At 47.2% G+C, this 22,276-nt stretch overlaps 2 protein-coding genes across 2 annotated transcripts in view; one reads left to right on the forward strand and one right to left on the reverse strand.

The window, feature by feature from the left end:
* Pde6b (phosphodiesterase 6B) overlaps positions 1-18,494 on the forward strand; it is a 66,973-nt gene extending 48,479 nt beyond the window's left edge. Inside the window, exons 6-24 of the mRNA XM_041632107.1 lie at positions 5,639-5,779; positions 5,864-5,938; positions 6,410-6,474; positions 7,101-7,167; positions 7,383-7,430; positions 8,847-8,996; positions 9,265-9,408; positions 10,911-10,976; positions 11,887-12,033; positions 13,387-13,494; positions 13,732-13,841; positions 14,040-14,127; positions 14,567-14,667; positions 14,768-14,875; positions 15,213-15,276; positions 15,490-15,564; positions 16,139-16,222; positions 17,451-17,607; positions 18,374-18,494. Coding sequence (XP_041488041.1) covers positions 5,639-5,779; positions 5,864-5,938; positions 6,410-6,474; positions 7,101-7,167; positions 7,383-7,430; positions 8,847-8,996; positions 9,265-9,408; positions 10,911-10,976; positions 11,887-12,033; positions 13,387-13,494; positions 13,732-13,841; positions 14,040-14,127; positions 14,567-14,667; positions 14,768-14,875; positions 15,213-15,276; positions 15,490-15,564; positions 16,139-16,222; positions 17,451-17,607; positions 18,374-18,435 — 1,860 coding nt within the window. The 3' untranslated portion in view covers positions 18,436-18,494. The remainder of the gene's footprint in view (positions 1-5,638; positions 5,780-5,863; positions 5,939-6,409; positions 6,475-7,100; positions 7,168-7,382; positions 7,431-8,846; positions 8,997-9,264; positions 9,409-10,910; positions 10,977-11,886; positions 12,034-13,386; positions 13,495-13,731; positions 13,842-14,039; positions 14,128-14,566; positions 14,668-14,767; positions 14,876-15,212; positions 15,277-15,489; positions 15,565-16,138; positions 16,223-17,450; positions 17,608-18,373) is intronic.
* A 1,272-nt stretch (positions 18,495-19,766) lies between these two features.
* On the reverse strand, positions 19,767-20,831 carry Atp5me (ATP synthase membrane subunit e). Its single transcript, XM_041632237.1, has 4 exons — positions 20,726-20,831; positions 20,457-20,511; positions 20,185-20,283; positions 19,767-19,852 (listed from the first exon to the last, which is right to left on the reverse strand). The coding sequence occupies exons 1-4, from the start codon at positions 20,759-20,761 to the stop codon at positions 19,827-19,829; spliced, it is 216 nt and encodes a 71-aa protein (XP_041488171.1). The 5' UTR covers positions 20,762-20,831; the 3' UTR covers positions 19,767-19,826.
* Between the last annotated feature and the right edge of the window lie 1,445 nt (positions 20,832-22,276).

Here is a 22,276-nt window from a genome sequence, read left to right on the forward strand (position 1 = left end):
CCTATCCATGTCATTGCCTGTACAAAACTGAGCAGGGTCAGGGGTGCTGTGCTCACCTGGGCAGGCAGGTTGTAAGGCGGACCCTGAAAACAACCTCTGCTCATTCCTACAACTGACCTAGTCGGCACAGCTTCATTCAGAGCCACAGACAGACACCACTGCTGCAAACCTTTGGAGGAGCCGAAATGAGTTGTAAATTAACTAAGCACAGAATCTCCTTATGGGATTGGGTCTGACAAAGAATCTGGAATGCTTTTGCTTTGCATGCAATAGAAACTTGAGTGTCTGACAGGGTAGTATGCTGGGGTTTTGAAATACATATCAGTGTGCCATAGGCTACCGCACAAGAGTTCAGAAGAGGTCTCAAGGCAAAGTTCTCCTACCTGAGTCTTAGCCTGTGGGAGCCTTTGAGAAATCCCAAACAAGCTGGGAGTGAGAAAGTGTGTCTGTATCCTTCTCAAGTATCTGATGACCAACACTCAAATATTGAGTTTATGGGGCCCATTTTTTTTTTTTTTTTGGATTTTTCAAGACAGGGTTTCTCCGTAGCTTTTGGTTCCTGTCCTGGAACCAGCTCTTATAGACCAGGCTGGCCTCGAACTCACAGAAATCTGCCTGCCTCTGCCTCACGAGTGCTGGGATTAAAGGCGTGCACCACCACCGCCCGGCCATGGGGCCCATTCTTATTCAAACCCCTTCACCAGGAGTGCCCAGGTACCCTGCACTGCCTGCGCTCAGTTATTGTTTTGACAGAAGTGGATGTTGTCCCAATCTGCTGCCCAGCCATCCTTTCCTATACACATAAGTCTATATTCCTCTTTCTGCATTTCCTCTACTCTCCTGAGAGACTAAGTCAAAGTGGCTCCTGAAATTCCAGAGTCAGCCTATGCCCCTCGTGAGCGTGGCTATTTGTACCCATTTGAAATTGCATAATTCTAATCTACAGCAGTGGTTGCTCCAGCAGAACCCACCCTCCACCCTACCCTCGACAGTCAGCCCCAGATAATACTGACAATTCTGCCACTAGCCTTTCGCTTATTCTGGTAACTTTCCATTTTACCGTTTCCTTTTGTTGTTATTATTGTTGCTTTACAATTGTTATTTGTTGGGACGGGCACAGGCCATGGCATGGGTATAGAGATCAGAGGACGACTTGCCCGAGTTTGTTCATTGTGGGTTCCAGGGACTGGACACAAGTTAACAAGCTTGGTGGCAGGTATCCTTACCCATGGAGCCATCTCACTGTCCCCTTTATATTATTTCATAGTCTTTTTTTTCTAACAGTTTTAGGTTACAGAGCTGTACAGCCCTCACCAGCAGGTAGTTTCTTCATTTTGCCATGTCTCACTGGTGTATGAGATTACCACAGTTAATGAACCAGCCCTGGCTGCCATGCTTGATTTCACATCTCCTTACTGTTTACTCTTTTTCCTTGTGTCCTAGAATGGCATCCCAAACCCCATGGGATGCTCAGTTGTCTTTGTCATATCTGCTTGTTTCCCATGGCCTTGACAGAGAAGCCTGGCTAGCAATGTTCATGGTGTTAGAATTGTTCTGATGTCATTCTTGTGATTAGACTTGGTCACTGGCTGTAGAGGCTAAGAGCCTTTCCTTTGAATCTCAAGAGGTGCTGCCATCCTCGGGCCTACCAGAAAAAGAGTAAATAGCATCCTTTCCACCACACGTCTGTTACTTTCTCAACCATAAAGATATCTGAACTTTTATCCTTTACTTTCTGAGGAAGTCATTGCTCGTACTGTGCTTAGGAATGGGAGGCATACACCTACTTCAGAGTGGAGAATCTATACAATTGTTTGTACTCATTATTTATTAATTTACTTAATGATTCATGTCTAGACTCATGAGTATTTGTTTTATGTTTTATGTTGCGATCCAATATTATTCTTTACATTCCATAAGCTGTTTTATGTCTGGCCCTGCGCTGGCTCCTGTGACTTTTAACATGCCTCATCGCTGTGTGATTCCCCGGCTTCTTTGATATGCTTCCTGCCCCAGCCCTAGACCCATCATTTCTCCAAGAAGCCCAGATCGTATATTAGATAGCTCTGATAGAAGCTAAGATCTGAGTACTCAGTATATTTATTTTGTTGCTCCAAGGCCCCTCTCACCTGACAGAAAAAGATTATGTGTGCTAACCCATATGTGCCTACACAATGGGTATACCACATATAACCATCATACGTGTATAAAATTAGATATAATTTCTGATTGATATTTCCAGCCCTGATCCATTGCCACAGAGAGCTTTTTCTTCTTCTTGGTATGTACTCTCAAGAGAGAGAGCCCTGGCTCCTCTAATCCACCATCCACCTCCAAAATGTAAGAATTTTTTTGATCAAGAATGTTAATCTTCACTCCTATGAAAAGAGCAGAGCACAGAGATTATGCAACCCCTTTGCCTTCTATCCTAAAAATAAATTAGCACCTTCTCCCTGCCTCTGCACTAAACAGTACACTTGAATGCTTTTGGTCTACATTCTTTCTTGTTTAGTTTAAAATATATCTTTACATATACATATATACACATACATACATACATACATACATACGGTGGGAGAGATGGCTCTATAGCTGAAAATGAGTACTACTCTTTCAGACTACCTGAGTTCAGTCCACAACTGCCTATAATTCTACTTCCAGGTGGTCCAATGTCTCTGGCTTCTGTAGACACCTACATTCACATACATCCACACTTATGTGCACACACCCACACAGAGATATAATGCGAGAGAGAGAGAGAGAGGAGAGCACAAGGTCTATAATCCCAACACCCATTCAGAAGGATCATCCTCAAGTTCCAGACCAGCCTTCTCCACACAGTGATCTTAGTGAGTTTTAGACTAGCCAGAGCTTCATAGAAATGCCATGTCTCAAACAACAAAAACAAAGAAGAATATATTCGTATAAATTTTAGATATAAGTCCTTTACCAGAAGTATGTTTCCTCCCTTTTCTTTTCATTTTCTTAATAGTACATGTGGCAAGACAGAAGTTTGAAATTTTAATAACTCCAATTTATCATAGTCATCTTCATAGATTATTATACCTAAAACTTCATCCTTAAACCCAAGATTACGCAGGTTGTCTTTCAGGTAGGTCATCTTCTAGGAGTTTACATCTGGGAGTCTGAGTTTAGGCTTATTAGTTTGATGAACATTGTAAAGTCTGGGTCTGGGTTCTCTTTTGCATATGGATAGCCAGGTTTTAACCATTTGCAGAAGACAACAGTTTCTCCCTGAATAGCTTTTCCTATTTGTCAAAGGATAGTTGAATACATGTGTGCAGCTCTATTTTTTGGATTCTCTGGTTTTCTTCTTCCCATTGATCATTGTAGTCTAGAGAAAATTTTGAGGTTAAAAATATCAGTCTCCCAATATTGTTTCTTTTCCAGGGTTGTGTTGGCTATTTTGGGTATTTTGTCTTTCCACATAGACTTTATAGTCAAGTTTTCAAGATTTGTAAAATAGATTGCAGGTACAACTTGGATTTTTCTAAGTCTATACTAAGATGGAAAAAAATTAACATCTTAAAAATAGTGAGTCTGAGCCGAGTAGTGGTGGCCCATGCCTTTAATCCCAGTCCTCGAGAGGCAGGTGGATTTCTGTGACTTAGAGGTCAACTTGATCTACAGAGTGAGTTCTAGGACAGCCAGGGCTACACAGAGAAATCCTGCCTCGAAAAACCAAAAAAAAGAACAAAAAACAAAAAGAACAAAAAAAAAAATGTGAGTCTTCCGGGCTTGGGATACGACTTACTTGGTAAGAGTGCTTCCCTTCCATTCCTGAAAACTGGGCTCAGTGCCCAGCGCGACATAAAAGCTGGCGCGTTTGCAAACCTAGCACTTGGGAGATGGAGGCAGAAGGATCAGGAGTTCAAGATGATCCTTGGCTATACTTCAAGGTCAATCTGAGCTATATGAGACATCTCAGAAAAAATCCACAAGAACTTAGTGTCTCTGTGTTAACTTTGGCATTTCTTTAATCAGACTGTTTAAGTTTCTAGGGGCTGGGGAGACAGTTCCGTCTGTAAAGTGTTTGCTGCACAAGCCTGAGAACTTGAGTTTGTTCTCTAGGACCCAGGTAAAAAGCCAAGCACGGCAGCTCACACTTGTAATTCCAGTTTTGGGAATGTGGAGACAGGTGACTTCCCTAGGGACTGACTCACTGACTGACTTCCAAGGGTTACTTCCACACATATGACAAACACCTGCACACATATGCACACATATGCAAAAGATTGAAGCTTCTGCATATAGATTATTTATATTTTTCACTAGATTTATACCTAAATGTTTCACTTTGGAGTGGTAATGTAAGTGGTATTGTGTTCTGATAATTTCGTCTTCCAGTTGTTCATTGGGGGAAAGAAAGTAGTTGCATTATGCTAGCCCTATAGTCTGTGACCTTGCTGAGAATCACTTACTAGTTTCAGGTTTTTCTTATTGAATCTCTGGTATTTTCATATAGACAATCATATCACCTGCAAACAAAGATAGCCTTATTTCATCCTTGCACACACACACACACACACACACACACACAAACACACACACACACACGTATATTGTGTTTTCTATTTCTGGTCTTATTGCACAAGATAAAATTTCATGTTGAATGTATTGTGTAAAAGATTAATCTATTTTCAATCTTAAAAAAGATTTTTAGTGAACATCTCTTCCTCATTCCAGATCTTAGAGAAAGGCACCGAGTTTCTTGTCATTAAGAATGATTTCACAGGGTTGCTGCATGGTGTAATGAATTCCGTATTAGACTTTTAGAGCCTGAAGAACAAAGTCATCTGTCGGAGTTTCATAGCATTTTTTTATCTAATTGAGGAAAATTACTGTATTTTTGTAGCTAATATGTTCTATTTTAACTGAATATTGGATGCTATAAAATAATTCTTCAACATCAATTGGTAAGATCATGTAGATTTTTCCTCTAGTTTGCTAATGTGCTAGATTATATGAGTTAATTTTGGGTTTGGGTTTGTGGTGTGTTTATTTTTGGTCTGTGGTCTTACTGTATCATGCAGTCAGGTCTTGAACTGCTGGGCTTCAGTGATCCTGTCGCATTAGTCTTGAGCTAACTGAAACCAGAGATGCATGCCCCAAATCTAGTTTATATTAACTGACTTTGAAATGCTGAGTTGGTCTTACATAATCTGGGTCATTGGGGTATAATTGTTTGGTAAGCAACTGGGGTATAAAATTTAATAACAATTACATTATTGTTACAGCATTAGACTGGTTTTGCCTATATTCTTTCTTTTCTGAGACAATGACTTGCTTTGTAATCCAACTTGTTATGTAGTGTCTACCTCCCAACTGCTAGAATTGTAGGTATGTACTACCACAAGTGGTTGTTTTTTGCCAATGTTCAGTTAAGAATTTTTGTATATGTGTGTGCGTGCATGTGTATGCGTGTGCATGCGTGTGCATGTGTGCGTATGCGTGTGTGTATGCACATGTGTGTGTTATGTATGTGTACGTGTGTGCATGTGTGTATGTGTGTGCATGTGCGTGTGTGTTTGTGTGCATGTGTGCGTGTGTGTGTATGTGTGCCCACACATTTTCTCTCTGGCACTCATGCTCATATCGGTGTGTGTCACCCCTCCAGGTGCTTCTCTGGTCAGCCAATAAGGTATTTGAAGAGTTGACAGACATCGAAAGGCAGTTCCATAAGGCCTTCTACACTGTCCGGGCCTACCTAAACTGTGACCGGTACTCAGTGGGCCTCCTGGACATGACCAAGGATAAGGTGAGGTCTCACATTCTCAGGTGCCTCCTTCCTATGGTGGCACAGTTCACAGACTGAGCATGTCCTTCTCTCTTCTCTGCCCAGGAATTCTTTGATGTCTGGCCAGTGCTGATGGGGGAAGCCCAGCCATACTCAGGCCCACGGACACCGGATGGCCGGGTAAGTCAAACTGATAGGTGGCAGGCACCCCACAATGGGGCTACCCTGAAAAGGATAAGGAGATAGAGTAGCCTCAAATACCTACCTGCTCTCATTGCCTGCACTGCCCAGTGAAGGTGGATTCTCTAGATCGGCTTTAGCTTGCCAGAGTTCCTATAAACATTGTGTCATGCTTGCACGTGAATTTTAGTGTATGTGTGGGGTTAAATGTGATAAAGGAAAGATAGATATGAACCTGGTGTGCAATGCACATCTATGAGTGTGAATGCCAGAGAGAATGTATGGGCACACACACACACACACACACACACACACACACACAATTACATGGGTGCTGTGCATGTGTTATCTGTGGATGTGTATCTTTGTGCACGGATGTGTCTGGGTAGGCACTGTTCTCTTTTCCCTTCAACAAAGACTCTACTGAGAAGCTGACCAGGAGTCTCTACACTGATGTGTTCTGTTTCTTAGGAAATTGTCTTCTACAAAGTCATTGATTATATCCTCCATGGCAAGGAAGACATCAAAGTCATTCCGTAAGTGCTGGGGTTTGACAAATGGTTCACTCCAGAATGGAACATCCCCAAAACCAACCTCTGGACTAGCCATCTCTAGGGTGTCTCTGTAGAGCCAGCACGGCCTTCCCAGGACAGTGAGGAGGATCATGACTAAGGCACTTAGATATCTAGGGAGTCAGGTGGGCTGTCCAGATGGCCCCAGCAGCAGCAACTCAACCATCTCAGTCCTGGCAGGTAAAGCCTCTACAAGGTGAGGCCATCATCACACTCCAATGGGAAGTCTGGTACAGAGCACAGGTCTAGAGGGACAATGAGCCTATATTTATGTGGCTAATGACTTCATGAATCTATAAGCCTGTCAACATCCCAAACAGGCTCCAAGAAGGAAGTAGACTACAGGTATCAGGGCTGCAGAACAGGTAGCTAACAGGCCAGCTGAAGTCAGGAGCCTCCAGGAAGGGAGGAAACCCTGCAAAATGAGGAGATCCATCATGGCAGAATGGAATCCTCCTGGCTTCCTCCAGTCCTCATCAGTTTCCTACCCCTCCCACCTGAGCTCAGAAAAGGGCATGAAGTGAACTTGGGCACTGGTTCATCTCACAGTCTAAGCATCTATTCCTCTGACCTCTGCTCTTTTCCCACAGCACACCCCCAGCCGATCACTGGGCCCTGGCCAGTGGCCTCCCAACCTACATAGCAGAAAGTGGCTTTGTGAGTACCCCTCTCCAGGCCCTGGCCTGTCCTTGCCGGTGCTGCAATGCCTGCTGGCCGGCTACCTCCTGCTAGCCCTTCCTGCTAGCCCTTCCTGCTAGCTGCTACTCACCTTGCCCAGTTAGAAGCTCCTCTCATAGGCAAGGCTAAGTAGACTAGTGCTTGTGTCTATACATTCAGTTGCTCAGAGTGGAATTGCTTCTGATCCTTCCCAGATCTGTAACATCATGAATACTTCAGCCGACGAAATGTTCAACTTTCAGGTAATCTGCCTACTCCTTGTTAGACACTGAGTTTTACTTGAAAAGAGTGTATTTTGTTTCAGAAATGGTGGGTTGAATTAGGTTTTTCCACGTCAGGAACAACTTTATGGGGTTGGGGAGATGGCTCAGTAGGTAGAGTGTTTTCTACGCAAGCATGAGGATCTGAGTTCCGATCCCCAGCACCCACATCAAACAAACAAACAAGAACAGGCATGGTAGCATGTACCTAAAATCCCAGTGCTAGGTTGCGGGGTGAGAAGCAGGCAAGGCAAGATAATCCAGTTAATCTAGCCAATCAGTGAGCTCCAGTTTCAGTGAGAGGCCCTACCTCATGAAAATAAGTGGAAAACAATAGAGGAAAACCTTCAACATGGACTTCTGGCCTCCACACATATACACATGGATGCGCACATGTGTATAATATACACACATAAAACAACTTTCCTCATATCTGCAATCCCATTACTCAGAAGGCTGAGACAGGATTGCTACAAATTAACCCAAAGTCAACCTGGAATCAAAAAACAAAAGAAAAATAAAAGACCAATTTCATTCTCAGTGACTAAGAAACATACCAGAAATGTGTATTTGTGCTTCCAGGTCTACAACTGGGGTGATTTTATGTGGGTTCAGTTAGAATCTGTTGGTCTTGGCTAGACTCAGGTGACCTTATCTGATCTCAATTGATCTTGACTGGACTCAAGAAAGCTTATCTGGGCTAAGTGGATTCTGTCTGGTCTCATCTGGTCTAGTCTGGGCTTAGTTTATCTTCCCTGGGTTCATCTGGGCTCAGTTGTTCAGGAGAAGTCAGCTAATCTTTGGGCTCACTCAACCCTGGCAGGACTCAGCAGAATTTTCTTTGGTATCCACTTGATTGAACCCGGTCTGGTGTATTTCTCTGGCCTGGGACTAGGAAGGGTTTAGAGTTTCTCTGCTCTGTCTGTTTTCAACTGAGGTTTGGGTAAACATGCCCAGGGCCACATAGCACTTTCCTGAGGGAGGTCATGTTAGTAGGAACATGCTTGTCACAACAGCCTCTTGAAGGAACAGGTAAAAAAGTATTATGCATATTTCAAGTTGGAAGACATAATACACCAACTATATAATGTTCAAAGTCCAATGTTAAGTGGAAATGTGGGTTCTTTTGTTGAGCAGTTAGTAAGAGCTTTAAGAGTAAGGCTTCTGAGAAGTACTCGTAGAGACTAGAACCTTCATGTGCCCTTGATATTTGCTACGGAGGGGAAATTGCTTCCTCCAGCCCACAAAACTACAACACAAAGCCTATGAAGATAAAGTTCACAGACAAGTAAGAGTAAAGAGACAGTATTCAAGCTCTGAGAGCAGAGAAACAGAGGTCTACCACCACCAAGCCTCACCAGACCACACCTGAAGCAGCCTTTCTCTCTGCTCCTGCAGCAGGGGCCCCTGGATGATTCTGGGTGGGTGATCAAGAACGTTCTCTCCATGCCCATCGTCAACAAGAAGGAGGAGATAGTGGGGGTCGCAACCTTCTACAACAGGAAAGACGGGAAGCCTTTCGACGATCAAGATGAAGTTCTCATGGAGGTAAATACCCAGCACCACGCATGGACAAAGGTGTGGGGCATCAGTGAGGATTGCCCCTCTCCACACACATCTGGGCCCTGCTTAGCACTGAGTCAGAAAGAAGGGACAAGGATAGTTTCCCAAAGTTCTATCTCTGGAGACTTCATTCGGAGGCATCCACTGTACTGCAGCAGTGTGGGAAACTGGCCACTGAGTCACAGGCATAGAACACAGTAAGCAGTCACCAGGGTGACTTGCTAATGGGGGGGACACTGTTGTCTCCCTCCAGTCGCTGACTCAGTTCCTGGGATGGTCAGTGCTGAATACCGACACCTACGACAAGATGAACAAGCTGGAGAACCGTAAGGACATCGCCCAGGACATGGTTCTGTACCATGTGCGGTGCGACAAAGATGAAATCCAGGCAATCTTGGTAATGTGCCTGGCATTCTACGGGGCCCCTCTGTCTGGGAAGGAAGGGAGATGGTTGATAACAGCATATCTGTGGGACCCAGGCAACGTCTAACTCTAATACTGCGTACACACTGTACAACCCAGACACTCCCTGTGTCTCATCCTAAGCAGTGAGCAGGGGTGACCAGAGCCTTCCTACCCCATCATTATTCCATCTGTCATCCGTGTGTGTCACTAAGGACAGCACAGGGAAAGGAAGGAAAGTTAGGGTTCCTGGACTGACCCCTTATGCCTGGAATTGAGGGTCTGAACACAAGGAGACTGCTGTCTTCCAATGATTGGGAGCCGTGTGTTCAACATGTTCCATGATGGCGCACTGTCATTCTGGTACATTTCCTGGGTGAAGGTGATGTTGCCACTGTCACATGGGTAAAGGCGATACAGCCACTGACACACTTATGGATGGGCCTATCACATGGGGTACGGGTGATATTGTCAGCCTATCACATGGGGTATGGGTGATATTGTCAGCCTATCACATGGGGTAAGGGTGATATTGTCAGCCTATCACATGGGGTACGGGTGATATTGTCAGCCTATCACATGTCTGGGGTAAGGGTGATATTGTCATCCTATCGCATGGGGTAAGTGTGATATTGTCATCCTATCACATGGGGTACGGGTGATATTGTCAGCCTATCACATGGGGTAAGGGTGATATTGTCAGCCTATCACATGTCTGGGGTGAGGGTGATATTGTCAGCCTATCGCATGTCTGGGGTGAGGGTGATATTGTCAGCCTATCGCATGTCTGGGGTGAGGGTGATATTATCAGCCTATCGCATGTCTGGGGTGAGGGTGATATTGTCAGCCTATCACATGGGGTAAGGGTGATATTGTCAGCCTATCACATGTCTGGGGTAAGGGTGATATTGTCATCCTACCGCATGGGGTAAGGGTGATATTGTCATCCTATCGCATGGGGTATGGGTGATATTGTCAGCCTATCACATGGGGTATGGGTGATATTTTCAGCCTATCGCATGTCTGGGGTAAGGGTGATATTGTCAGCCTATCACATGTCTGGGGTGAGGGTGATATTGTCAGCCTATCACGTGAGGTAAGGGTGATATTGTCAGCCTATCACATGTCTGGGGTGAGGGTGATATTGTCAGCCTATCGCATGTCTGGGGTGAGGGTGATATTGTCAGCCTATCGCATGTCTGGGGTGAGGGTGATATTATCAGCCTATCGCATGTCTGGGGTGAGGGTGATATTGTCAGCCTATCACATGGGGTAAGGGTGATATTGTCAGCCTATCACATGTCTGGGGTATGGGTGATATTGTCAGCCTATCGCATGTCTGGGGTGAGGGTGATATTGTCAGCCTATCCCATGTCTGGGGTGAGGGTGATATTGTCAGCCTATCACGTGAGGTACGGGTGATGCCGTCACTCTGGCATAATAGGGTGAAGTGACACTATCACTCAGTCCCACAACTCACCTGTCACTCTCTGTTAGCCAACAAGGGATCGCCTGGGGAAAGAGCCCGCCGACTGTGAGGAGGATGAGCTGGGGAAAATCTTGGTGAGAACCTGCTTCCAGTGGACACAAGCTGCTCTCACGAGTGGCAGGAGGGAGCGCTGGCACACACAGTATCCTCTCATGACGTTAGTGCTACCTGTGTAGGAATGTCAACACTTCCCAACAGAGGTGACAGTATTGACTCTGAGAGTGTCCAGCTGGAGTCTACTTGATACCCGCCTTGCTGAATGTCTCTGTCTGCCTTCCTGCCTCCTCTCTGTTTCCCAGAACGATGCATGTTTTAGCTCGTGCAGGCACAATTTGGCCAAATGTCCGTCTGTGCTGCCTCCCTACAGGAGTAACATGGGCTACATCCCCTAGTTTAGATATAGCTGTGTTCATGTGTTTACATACTTCTGTGTGCACTTGTGTATTCATGCATGTGTATGTATAGGCACATCCAGACACATGTTTGTGTGTCTCCCAGAGAACATCCCCACATCAACTTAACAGTTATGGGACACCTACCTTTTCCTGTCACCTGTGTGATTTACCTGTTTGTTTTACTGAATAGTTTTGGAGTTTATTGAAGCATCCAACATGTTCTGAGTACCAATGGTTCTGTGTGCCGTGAGTGTGCACATGTTCCCATGTGTCCAGATGGGTAGGTCTGAATCTATGTATGTGCCTCTATAACTTTTTGTGTACATATTTTTATGTTTGCTTTTCCAACATCACTGCTACCAAATCAGGCAAGCGTCTCACAGCCCAGTCACCTTGCGGGTGGAAACAGTGCAATAGGATGGGTTGGGACAATATGAGTAATCTAGCTATAAATCTGAGTAACTGGAAGGCAGACATCAGCAGAGATACCTGAGTGTCTTCCTGGACAAAGGCTCAGAGAAAAAGAAAGGTTAAGAACCAGTGGGGGTGTGGTAGGCTTGCTTCCCTCAGCCTATAATCTCTCTTACAGAAAGAAGAACTCCCAGGGCCTACTCAGTTTGACATCTATGAGTTCCACTTCTCCGATCTGGAGTGTACTGAGCTGGAGCTAGTCAAATGTGGCATCCAGATGTACTATGAGCTGGGTGTAGTCCGCAAGTTCCAGATTCCCCAGGAGGTGGGAGATAAGAGGAGGTGGAGGGGTGGTTAGGGGTTACAGCTCCCTGAAGAGGTGAAAGGCATGGGGTGGTGGAGGGGGGTGGTCCATGGGTTCCACGGACAGTGTTGGGGGCAAACATGCTTATCGTAGAATCAGTGAAATATACACAGCAAATGTACCTAGAATAAGTGATTGGATGGATGGATGGACGGACGGACGGGTGGAGTGATGGATGGAGTGATGGATGGATGGATGATGGATGGATGGATGGAGTGATGGATGGATGAATGGATGGATGGATAGAGTGATGGAGTGATGGAGTGATGGATGATGGATGGATGGATGAATGGATGGATGGATGGAGTGATGGATGGATGGATAGAGTGATGGAGTGATGGATGGAGTGATGGATGAATGGATGGATGGATGGATGAATGGATGGATGGATGGATGGATGGATGGAGTGATAGATGGATGGATGGATAGAGTGATGGAGTGATGGATGGATGATGGATGGATGGATGGATGGATGGATGGAAAGTTTGTTTATTAGGTGTTCCAAACAACGTTTTTATTGTGGCATCATAGGGGAAACAGGGAATTTGTCATAGGATCCTGAGGGAATTGCAGCAGCTGCTCACTAGAATAGAACCGCACATAGCATCCTTTAGGTTTTCCTACAGGAGAGCCCTCAGGGATCACCGCTGGGAGGAAGGAAAGCTTATTACAGCTCAGAGCCCTCCATTCTGCTCCCTCCCTGGGCTTCTCACTCTGTCATGCATCCATCCTCCACACCTGTGTCCCCACAGCCCACATGAAGAATAAATAATCTCTCATGCTCCCCAGAAAACAAAAGTGACAGGCTGGTGTATCAGAAAGGATATTTTACTAAATTCTAAGGGAAATAGAACAGAAAATTATTTTAAAAACAGTAACAGAATAAAAATATTTCCAAACAATTATTTGACCCTAACTATCATAATGGAAATATTAGCATGCTCTTTCTTGAAGAAAATATACAGGTGATCTACCTTCCTGCTCATAGACCACACATCTGACCCATTCAAAAGATGTTTCTGTTTTGTTTCTCAAAGTATCCCACATCCCAAGGGTCCTCTTTCCATTGTGGGTCTGGGCCATGGAGACAGAGGCATCAAATTTCTAATGTCTGGAGCTATTCTTAGCTCTACTGCATGAGAGCCCTTCCCAAACAGGAAGGGGCCAAATAGAACAAGGAGCAAGGGCTCTGAGGCCAACAAGATAGAAGTAGGAGAATAGGTATGACCAGCTCCACTGCAAGCAGTCTGAGAGGCTTGGGTGGATTCTCACGTGGTGTGACTTCCAGAGCCTACATGTCCTCTGTTCCCCCAGGTCCTGGTGCGGTTCCTGTTCTCTGTCAGCAAAGCCTACCGGAGAATCACCTACCATAACTGGCGCCATGGGTTCAATGTCGCCCAGACCATGTTTACACTACTCATGGTATGTATGTAAACGGGATTGGGTAAGATGACTCATGGGCTGAGGCAAAGACCGCAGCTAACTACCTTCAGGTCCAAGGACACTCACTGTTCTTACCCAGTCCTGGAAATGGGTGGAGGGGACCTGGGTGGGCAAAAGAATGGGCTTGGGCTAGGCCCACATTCTCTTCTGCCTCTGCTTTCTGGAGTCAAAGAGTCGGGTCAGTGGCAGGACCCAGAACTGGACTTCTCCCCACAGACAGGCAAACTGAAGAGCTATTACACAGACCTGGAGGCCTTTGCCATGGTTACTGCTGGCCTGTGTCACGACATTGACCATCGTGGCACCAACAACCTGTACCAGATGAAGTAGGCTACGGGGAGGGTAGGCTCGTGGTGGGTGTGGTAAACCATAAATCAGGTTCCCTTAGGGTTAGTCTTTGCAGTCTGGCAATCAGTACTGAGAGGGGCCACCTTGAAGGTACAGTGCCAGGTGGGCCAGACCTCATCCTAGACTGCCTTCTAACATTGTTTTTGTGTCTTCTTTTTAAACAAAATACGCAACAGATCCCAGAATCCTCTAGCCAAGTTACATGGCTCCTCAATTCTAGAAAGGCACCATCTGGAATTTGGGAAGTTTCTGTTGGCAGAGGAGGTTTGTTCCTGATTTGGTGATATGTCCTCCTTTGGGCTGTGGCAGACAGACAGGAGACCCGGGGAAGTGTGGGTTTACCAGTGTGAGGTGCTAAGGGACAGGCTCCTATCTAGAGATGTTCCCACAGGGGGTAGAGTTGCTTCAAGGGGCAGTTACCAGGAATGCCCACTATTAGGTACAACAGACCATGGAATGGACAAAGATATCTGACCCAGGACACTCCCAGGAAGAGAACAGACACCAAAGGGGGACAAGGATGTCTATCCTTGCTTGGAGAAGTAGCCATAAGATTGATCTGGGGTCAGTATTGATCTGGGATCATGTAAATAAAGGCCAGGTTAGAGCGAGGGGAGTAGACAGAGCAGACCCTGAGAGTCAAAACCAAGGGTACCACAGGCAACATCTGCCACAACCCGACACCACCTGGTGGTCCCCACAGAGCTTGAACATCTACCAGAACCTGAACCGGCGTCAGCATGAGCATGCGATCCACCTCATGGACATTGCCATCATTGCCACAGACCTGGCCCTCTACTTCAAGTAAGAACTCATCTGGGGCAGGAGTCTGGGCGGAGCCCTCAGCCGACATAGACAGCAATGACCAATCTGTCACCTCCTCCTCCCCTCCTTCTGGGACCAGGAAAAGAACAATGTTCCAGAAGATTGTGGATGAGTCCAAGAACTATGAAGACAAGAAGAGTTGGGTTGAGTACTTATCCCTAGAGACAACACGAAAGGAGATAGTCATGTAAGTAACAGGTCTATTGTTGGCCAGTTATCCCTGAAGACCTCCCTAACCCTAGGATAGGAGACTCCAAAACAAGAGTAGTTCTCTCTAAATTGAACAAAGGCACTGGCTCAATCTGCCCCGAGATTCATGGACGCCAGCACAGAATTCAGACTGAGACAGCCTTCGTTAGGACCCTTGATCATCTCCTGCTTCACCCTCAGAGTTTCCCTTCTTCGCCTACAAGGTGGTGGGTGACTCAGGCCCAGCACCCTCCCCAGGACTGTCTCAGAGATGCTGAGAAAATGTGTTCACTCTGTTCTCAGAAGGACGTGTAGTCTGCTCTGTCTGTCCACAGGGCCATGATGATGACTGCATGTGACCTGTCTGCTATCACCAAGCCCTGGGAAGTCCAGAGCAAGGTCAGGACTGATGAGCATCTGCATTCAGAATAGCCTTCAGAGGCCATCCTGGGTCTTCACCTATGGAGCTACAGGGAAATAGTGTTGATTTTTGAAGTAATTTCTGGGTACAGCAGTGAGAGGCACCATATAGACATTTCCTGCAGAGCTTCAAGGGGGAAGGTCTGCTTCTCCTGAACATAGAACCCCACTATAACCTTTGTGTGTGCTCAGGTCGCTCTTCTGGTGGCTGCTGAGTTCTGGGAACAAGGGGACTTGGAAAGGACGGTCTTGGATCAACAGCCCATTGTGAGTGTTGCTTCCAGAATCTTCTATCTTGACAGGTGAATTAGAACATTTGGTAGTGCTCCAGACCCTAGGAGTTTAAGGTCCTGGAGTCTTAACCTTGATTTGAGGGGTCATTGGCGTGAACAGGGGGTAATTTGGCTTGTAGAATAGAAATCATGAAAAATTGGAATATCCAGGTTGCAGCCCACAAGCAAGGGTCTCCAGGGTCTATGCAGCTGCACAGTATGTACAGTAGGCAGGGCAGTCTAGGGACAGAAACTCTGAGAAGGGCAACCCTAGGAAAAAGGGGAGGAGTAGAGGCAGTAGTCCATGGGCAAGACAGACAATGAGGCCATTACAGTTAGGGGTAGGCCCACAGCTAACACCAGGGATGGTATCTATCCACACATGAACTAGGAACTACATAGGTTTGCTTTGACCACTTGGGGATATGGGAGGCGAAGGCTTTATCTCCCAAGCCAGCTCTAATATGAAACCTGACTGGAGCAGGCTTTAGGCAAGGTTCAGACTCAGCTAACAAAGTCTTATAGAAGGGAGCAGCATCCTTTTCATCTTCCTGTGTTTCCTCCACAAGCCCATGATGGACCGGAACAAAGCAGCTGAGCTCCCCAAGCTGCAAGTTGGCTTCATCGACTTTGTATGTACTTTCGTGTACAAGGTGCGCAGCAGAGGTGTTCTATTGGCCTGGGTGGACTGGCTGAGAATGGGTAGGGAATGGGCTGGATCCCCAGCTGTGATCTTGCGGGGACATTTGTGTGGTCTCCATCTTTATCTGATAAGGTGTGATGTACAATACACTTGTCCTTCTACCCTATCACAACACCCATCTCAACCTCCCAGCCAATGGTCTGTCCCAAAATTTGTGAATGTCCTTCAGAAGCACCTAGTGCACCCCTAGAAGGTCCTTACTCACCCTGAGGTCTCACTTTAAAGATCTCTGCCTCAGAGTGCCACTACTCACAATGGGCACACTGTCTTCAGGAAAACGATTGCAACTTGCCTACTAGGTTTCTGTGAAAATGTGGAGGTGAGCCTGAGTCTGTCTCCACTGGCACACCCCAATACAACCTGAAGAACCACGACAGCAGCCGTGTTCCCACTAGCTGATCAGGCACCAGTGCATGCCAAGGTTTGAGTTCTGCTATTGATTGCAGGACATGAGGCAGGAACTTGGAGAGATAGGCCTGACTACAGTGTCCTTGTGTGATGCACATGACACCCCAGCTCCACCTACTCTGGTTGTCCTTGGTGGTAATGGACACCACATTGTAAGGCAGACACTGTGATTCCAGGTGAAGCCAATCCTAAGCAGCCAGGCAAGCAGGAAGAGGGGGTCCCTGGAGGCCCCACTGTCTTCCTCGGTCCATCTACATCACCTGAAAGCAGTTCCAGGGCTTGAAGCTTCCAGCCCTGCTGCAGCTGACATTCCCTGCTCTATTCCTGGGATGCTTATCCTGCTAGATCTCTATCAAAAGTACTTCCACCCAACAGCTCCCTCTCACACAAGCTCCTATCTGTCCTCCTCCTTGGGGACTATCTGGAAAGGGAAGACTACAGTGGTTTTTTCCTATGCTGATTGACATCGTCTAGGGTTCAGCCCCATGTGGAACAGCCTGAGGGTGGGGAACCAAGCTCTCGCTGGGTCTGGTGCAGCCACAACTCATGTGACCTGGGGATCAGTAGTGGTCACCTCACAAGCATAGTGCAGGGGAGTGTGGGGCCTCACTTCACTGTCTGTATGACTTTTAAAATAAAATACATCACAGATATGAGAGCATCCTCAGTCTGTTGAGTTTGCTGCAGGGAAGCCCGAGACCTTTGAAGAGCTACTATCTGAGCCCTCCAGGAGCAGGGGGACAGCACAGTGACTTCTCAGTTCCCTCTAGGAATTTTCTCGCTTTCATGAAGAGATCCTGCCCATGTATGACCGGCTGCAGAATAACAGGAAGGAGTGGAAGGCACTGGCTGATGAGTATGAGGCCAAAGTCAAGGCCCTAGAGGAAGAAAAGAAGAAGGAAGAAGACAGAACAGCAGCCAAGAAAGGTCTGGACCCCACAGAGGACTGGGATGGGCTTAGAGTCAACGCCTAAGTCAATGCTGTAACATGGCACAAAAAAAAAAAAATCACCAAGGAGTCAGAAAGGGAGGCTAATTCATATAGCCCAGCAGCTGAGGCTGAGGCCCTGGAGCCAAAGAATGCCCATCCATCTACCTGTCCTTCAAGGGGCATAGCTGCTCATGCCATGCAGATAACAGATCAGACCGAAATGTTCTCTCACTCAGACAGGAATGCTATATTCCTATACATGAGAAGTGAGCTCACTGAACGTTTCAGTAAGTAGTTGTTCCTTCCCAGGTGTGGTAGCACATGCCTGTAATCCCCCAAAACTATCCTCAGAAACCAAAGAGCAAACCTGAATTAGACACAACACAAAGGCAAAAATGAAATCAGTGAGCTAAGCAAGAGTTAAATTGGCACAGTGCTAACCTGTATCCCGTGACTCAGTTAACAACCCACTGCCCCCCAGATCAGAAACCCAGTGATATTATCTTTTCCAGGGTTTATTTACCCTGGGCCTGGGGTTCTCCACAGCCATTGAGAGAGCACACTGAATAAGGCAGCTTCTGGGTCATGGAAGGTCAGGGCTGAAAGAAATCAGGGCGCAGTGACCGGAGAGGCTCAGCATAATCCGCTTGGGTTGTTCTCAGATCCAGTTTAACCCCCGCAGGGAGAACCTACTGGTGCTGTTAGAGGGCACCTGGTGTAGAAGGCAGACCAAACGACCACTCAGTCTATCTTCTCTTGCAGTGGGCACAGAAATTTGCAATGGTGGTCCAGCACCCAAGTCCTCGACCTGCTGTATCCTGTAAAACCTATCTAGTGGCTGCTGGGCCCTCCTGCCACTCACCCACTGGAGACGACTCTGCAGCTTGGTATAAGACATTAGGAAACAGCAGAAAAAGATCAAATATAACTGAATATTTTTAAATTGTAAACGTTTTTTTTTTCAAATTAAAGCCAACTATGAATGTTAAATGGTGTAGTCCATATTTATCTGGTTTGATGAAGTTCCCACAAAGATCTTTACAAAGGATTTGTGAATTGTCTTAAATCAGAGTGCGACTCTTGTACATACGTGTGCATATAGGTATTCGGTTCCATCCGCTTTAGCAAAGGCTTATGCCCAGGAAGTCAGAACAAAACAGAGAAGGTAACCTGCCAGTTTTACACATGCTAACATCACTTGACAGCACATCATACTTGATCCATTGAGAGCTCTGCTGGGTCAAGGCTGTGAGCAGAGCCGAGATCCAATGGAAGTGGCCCGAATGGGGATAACCTGTACTGAAAGCCTGGGTGGGATCCTCCTGAAGGAAGCAGTCAGCAGCTCTGTCTGCTATAAACACTGCAGCTATTTGTTGGAAGTTCAGTGGGACTTCACAAGACTAGGCTTTTAAACATGCACTATCTGACAAAGAACAAATTCATGGGATTGTTTTCCCATTCCCGGGAAGAGACTGTATCTAGCAGTTTGCCTTCAGCACTAGGAAGAGGTGGCAAATTTAATCCTCAGAGTCCCAGATAGTGGGATACCATTTCGGGGAAGCGGAGGGGGGAAGCAGCTTTTCATTCAGCCTGCTTTTTTTATACCAAATACCATCTTCCCAGGAGTGGTACCACCCACAGTGGACTGGACAGTCCCATATCAACCATCAGTTAAGAAAATACCCCATAGATATAACCATGAGCCAATTTGCTAGACAATTCCTCAATAGTGGTTCCCATTTCCCGGGTGACTAGTTTGTGTCAAGTTGAAAAGAACTAGGAGCCCAGGGGTTCGGATGGAGGGTCACCTTCCAAGACCCAGGGGAAATTACGAGTTGGGTGGTCCAAGACCCATGTTATTGGGAAGGCATCAACCCCCACCAGCCTTGTACAGGGCCTGAGCTGCTGACAAAAGCAGTCGAGCTCAGAGCAGAGTGAGCTGCATCCAGGTGGCTAAGCCACTCTATTTCCTTGGCATCCTTGGAGCCAGTTTGGTCTTACCTCGGCACCCTCCCGAGCTGCACTTTGTATCCATGTCAGGCAATGATCACGAATTCCATTGAAACAGCCCCCTCCCCCATGAAAACCCAGGAAACAACTGCAGAGCCAGTCTAGAAGCAAACAACCAAAGCAGTAAAGAGAGGCAGCCAGAGCATCACATGACAAAGCTTTTATTCATTCTCAGCGACTTAAGAAAGGCAAGCTCACTGGCGCTTCACTTGAGTATGCTGTCATCTTGAGCTGAAAATAGAGAAGAGACAGTGTTACACGTTATACACACTCGGGCCTCCTGCGAGGACTTCAATATTGCATTTATAAAAAGTCCAGAATCTAATCCCAAGAGAACCTCACTTTTGACACTAAAACCATCCTTTGCATCCCAGGTGCCCAACGCCCACTCCACCTCACTGGAATCTACAGGAAGTCAACAGAGAGGGGTCAGAGGGCCTGTTCGTCGGCAGCCTCTCTGAAGGCAGTGCTGCAGCATGGCCTGCACATTCCGCTAGGTTCCACGGAGGACAGTAGCTACTTCCAGAAAACCTGGGCGTGGGGAGTGGGGCTAAAAGCCATACCTTCTGCCCGTTCTCTTTCAATCCGTTTCAGCTCATCTAGTCTCTTCTTCTCCTCCGCAGCCACCCTCCTCTCCTCCTCTGCCCGGGGCTTTAGGTAACCTAGAGGGCGGAAGGAATTAACTTCTTCCCCAAAAAGCCGACCCCAGAATCTCCGGGCAGCTGTTCCCTCCCACCTGCTCCCCTGTGGCCCAAGCATCGTCTCCCTCCCCGGGAGCTGCAAGCCCGGCAATCCCACACACCCCGAACCCCGCACTCCCGGTCCCTGAACTCACTATAGCGCTTGGCACCGTAGGCCATGCCGAGGACCAGGGCTGAGTATCGGCCGAGCTGCAGAAAAAAAGACGTTAGAGTAGAAGGACGAGGGGATCGGAGATGGAGGAGTACGAGTAGAGGGGCACAAGGCAAGGGGTTGCAGGGGTCGCCAGGCCCGGGACTGCCTTGAGACAGTCAGTCTCGAGAGGGTGGGCGATGCTAAGTCGGGGTAGTGGCAAGGGGCATTCAAGGGCTCTGAGCACCGTGCGCGACGGTGAAGAGGGTTCACCTTGATGAGCGGAGAGACCTGAACTGGGGGCACCATCTTGTCCGTGACCTTCGCGCCGGAAGCTTAACTGAGGCGGAAGACTTGGCAAAGAGCAAAGGCCTCCGCCTGCAGCCAGGAAAACGCATGCGCCATAGCGAACACGCGCCCCCTGGTGGCCGGAGGGTAGCAATGCATTCGCGATGAGACGGTTACGAAGTCCTTTACGACTGCGTGTGCTAGATGACTTCAGGAGGGTGGAGACTTGGAGCCACGTTACTTCTGCACAGGCACGTAATGAACAACCGACTCTGGAATCCGTCGCCCACCTTCTCTGAACTGGAGCAAGCAAACAATTCCTTCCTTTCTTCGAACAGACGAGCACACCCAGCAGATCCGCCCAGGGCGGTCTTCGGGAGTGGGGGCGAGATTACAGACTTTGTTTTGGTCCTGCCTGAGAGATCTTCAACCTTCTAGGCCTTTTCTGCAACTGCCTGCCCTGAATGCGTCGCCTTCTGGCCAGTGCAACCGGGTTTTCACACTTAGAGCCACTTCAGGTTTTGAGATCTTACAGTTGAAGGTCATTCAAACCGGGCTGACCTCTGGGTCTCTCAGCCCACAATCTTGGGATCCCAAGCCCTGAGCCCCAATGACCCCTCTCTGCCAGGCTTCATGGGGACGGACTATGAAGCACCCAAACTGGTTTTCCGCAGGCACTATCCCCAGAGTGGGTGCCTCTCTAGCAACTGTGTACACCTAGACCATCAATTCTCAATCTGTGGGTCAGGATCCCTTTGGCAAGCCTCTAGCTCCAAAAATATTTACATTATGATTCGTTTTGTTTGTTTGTTTGTTTGTTTTTTCAAGACAGGGTTTCTCTGTAGCTGGAGTCTGTCCTGGAACTAGCTCTTGTAGACCAGGCTGGCCTCAAACTCACAGAGATCAGCCTGCCTCTGCTTCCCAAGTGCTGGGATTAAAGGCATGCTGGCTACATTTCGATTCATAACAGTAGCAACATCACAGTTATGAAGTAGCAATGAAAATAATTTTGTGGTTGGGGGGTTATTAAAGGGTCGCAGCCATAGAAAGGTTGAGGCACTGGCCTAGATTGAAGCTGTCCCGCCATGGGGCAAACATCAGACAAGCTCCTTACCAGCTGTGTCCGCCATTGGCATGCAGTCTCTGTGGAAGTCAGGCATGGCGAGGTTGTAGCCATCCATTGGCTGGCTTTACCCCAATGCCCAGCAGTATCTTGACGTCTCCCTAAGGCAGGGCACAAGTCCACAGGGATGGGGTATCTTCTCCTGACTCTTCATTAAGTCTCTATTTGTAAAGAGAATGTAACTATAAATATAGTCGATAAAATGTAGCAATGAGAAACCCCAGAGCCCATAATAGGCGCTCAGCTATCCTGAAGGGAGGAATCCTTGCAGAGAGTGGAGGGGCTATCCTGGGCAGTCAGAAGAGGAGCCCCTGCCCTAAGGCCTGGAACTGTGCCGGCATTTGGTCTGAAGTCCAAGAACCTGAGCCTCCTCTGTTGGAATCCTAGAAAGTTCCCTGAGCTGGGAACAGAAA

The sequence above is a fragment of the Microtus oregoni genome, unplaced genomic scaffold, assembly GCF_018167655.1.
Source record: "Microtus oregoni isolate MIOR12 unplaced genomic scaffold, Mior012 000040F_ref0000088, whole genome shotgun sequence".
In the NCBI taxonomy this organism is placed as follows: domain Eukaryota; kingdom Metazoa; phylum Chordata; class Mammalia; order Rodentia; family Cricetidae; genus Microtus; species Microtus oregoni.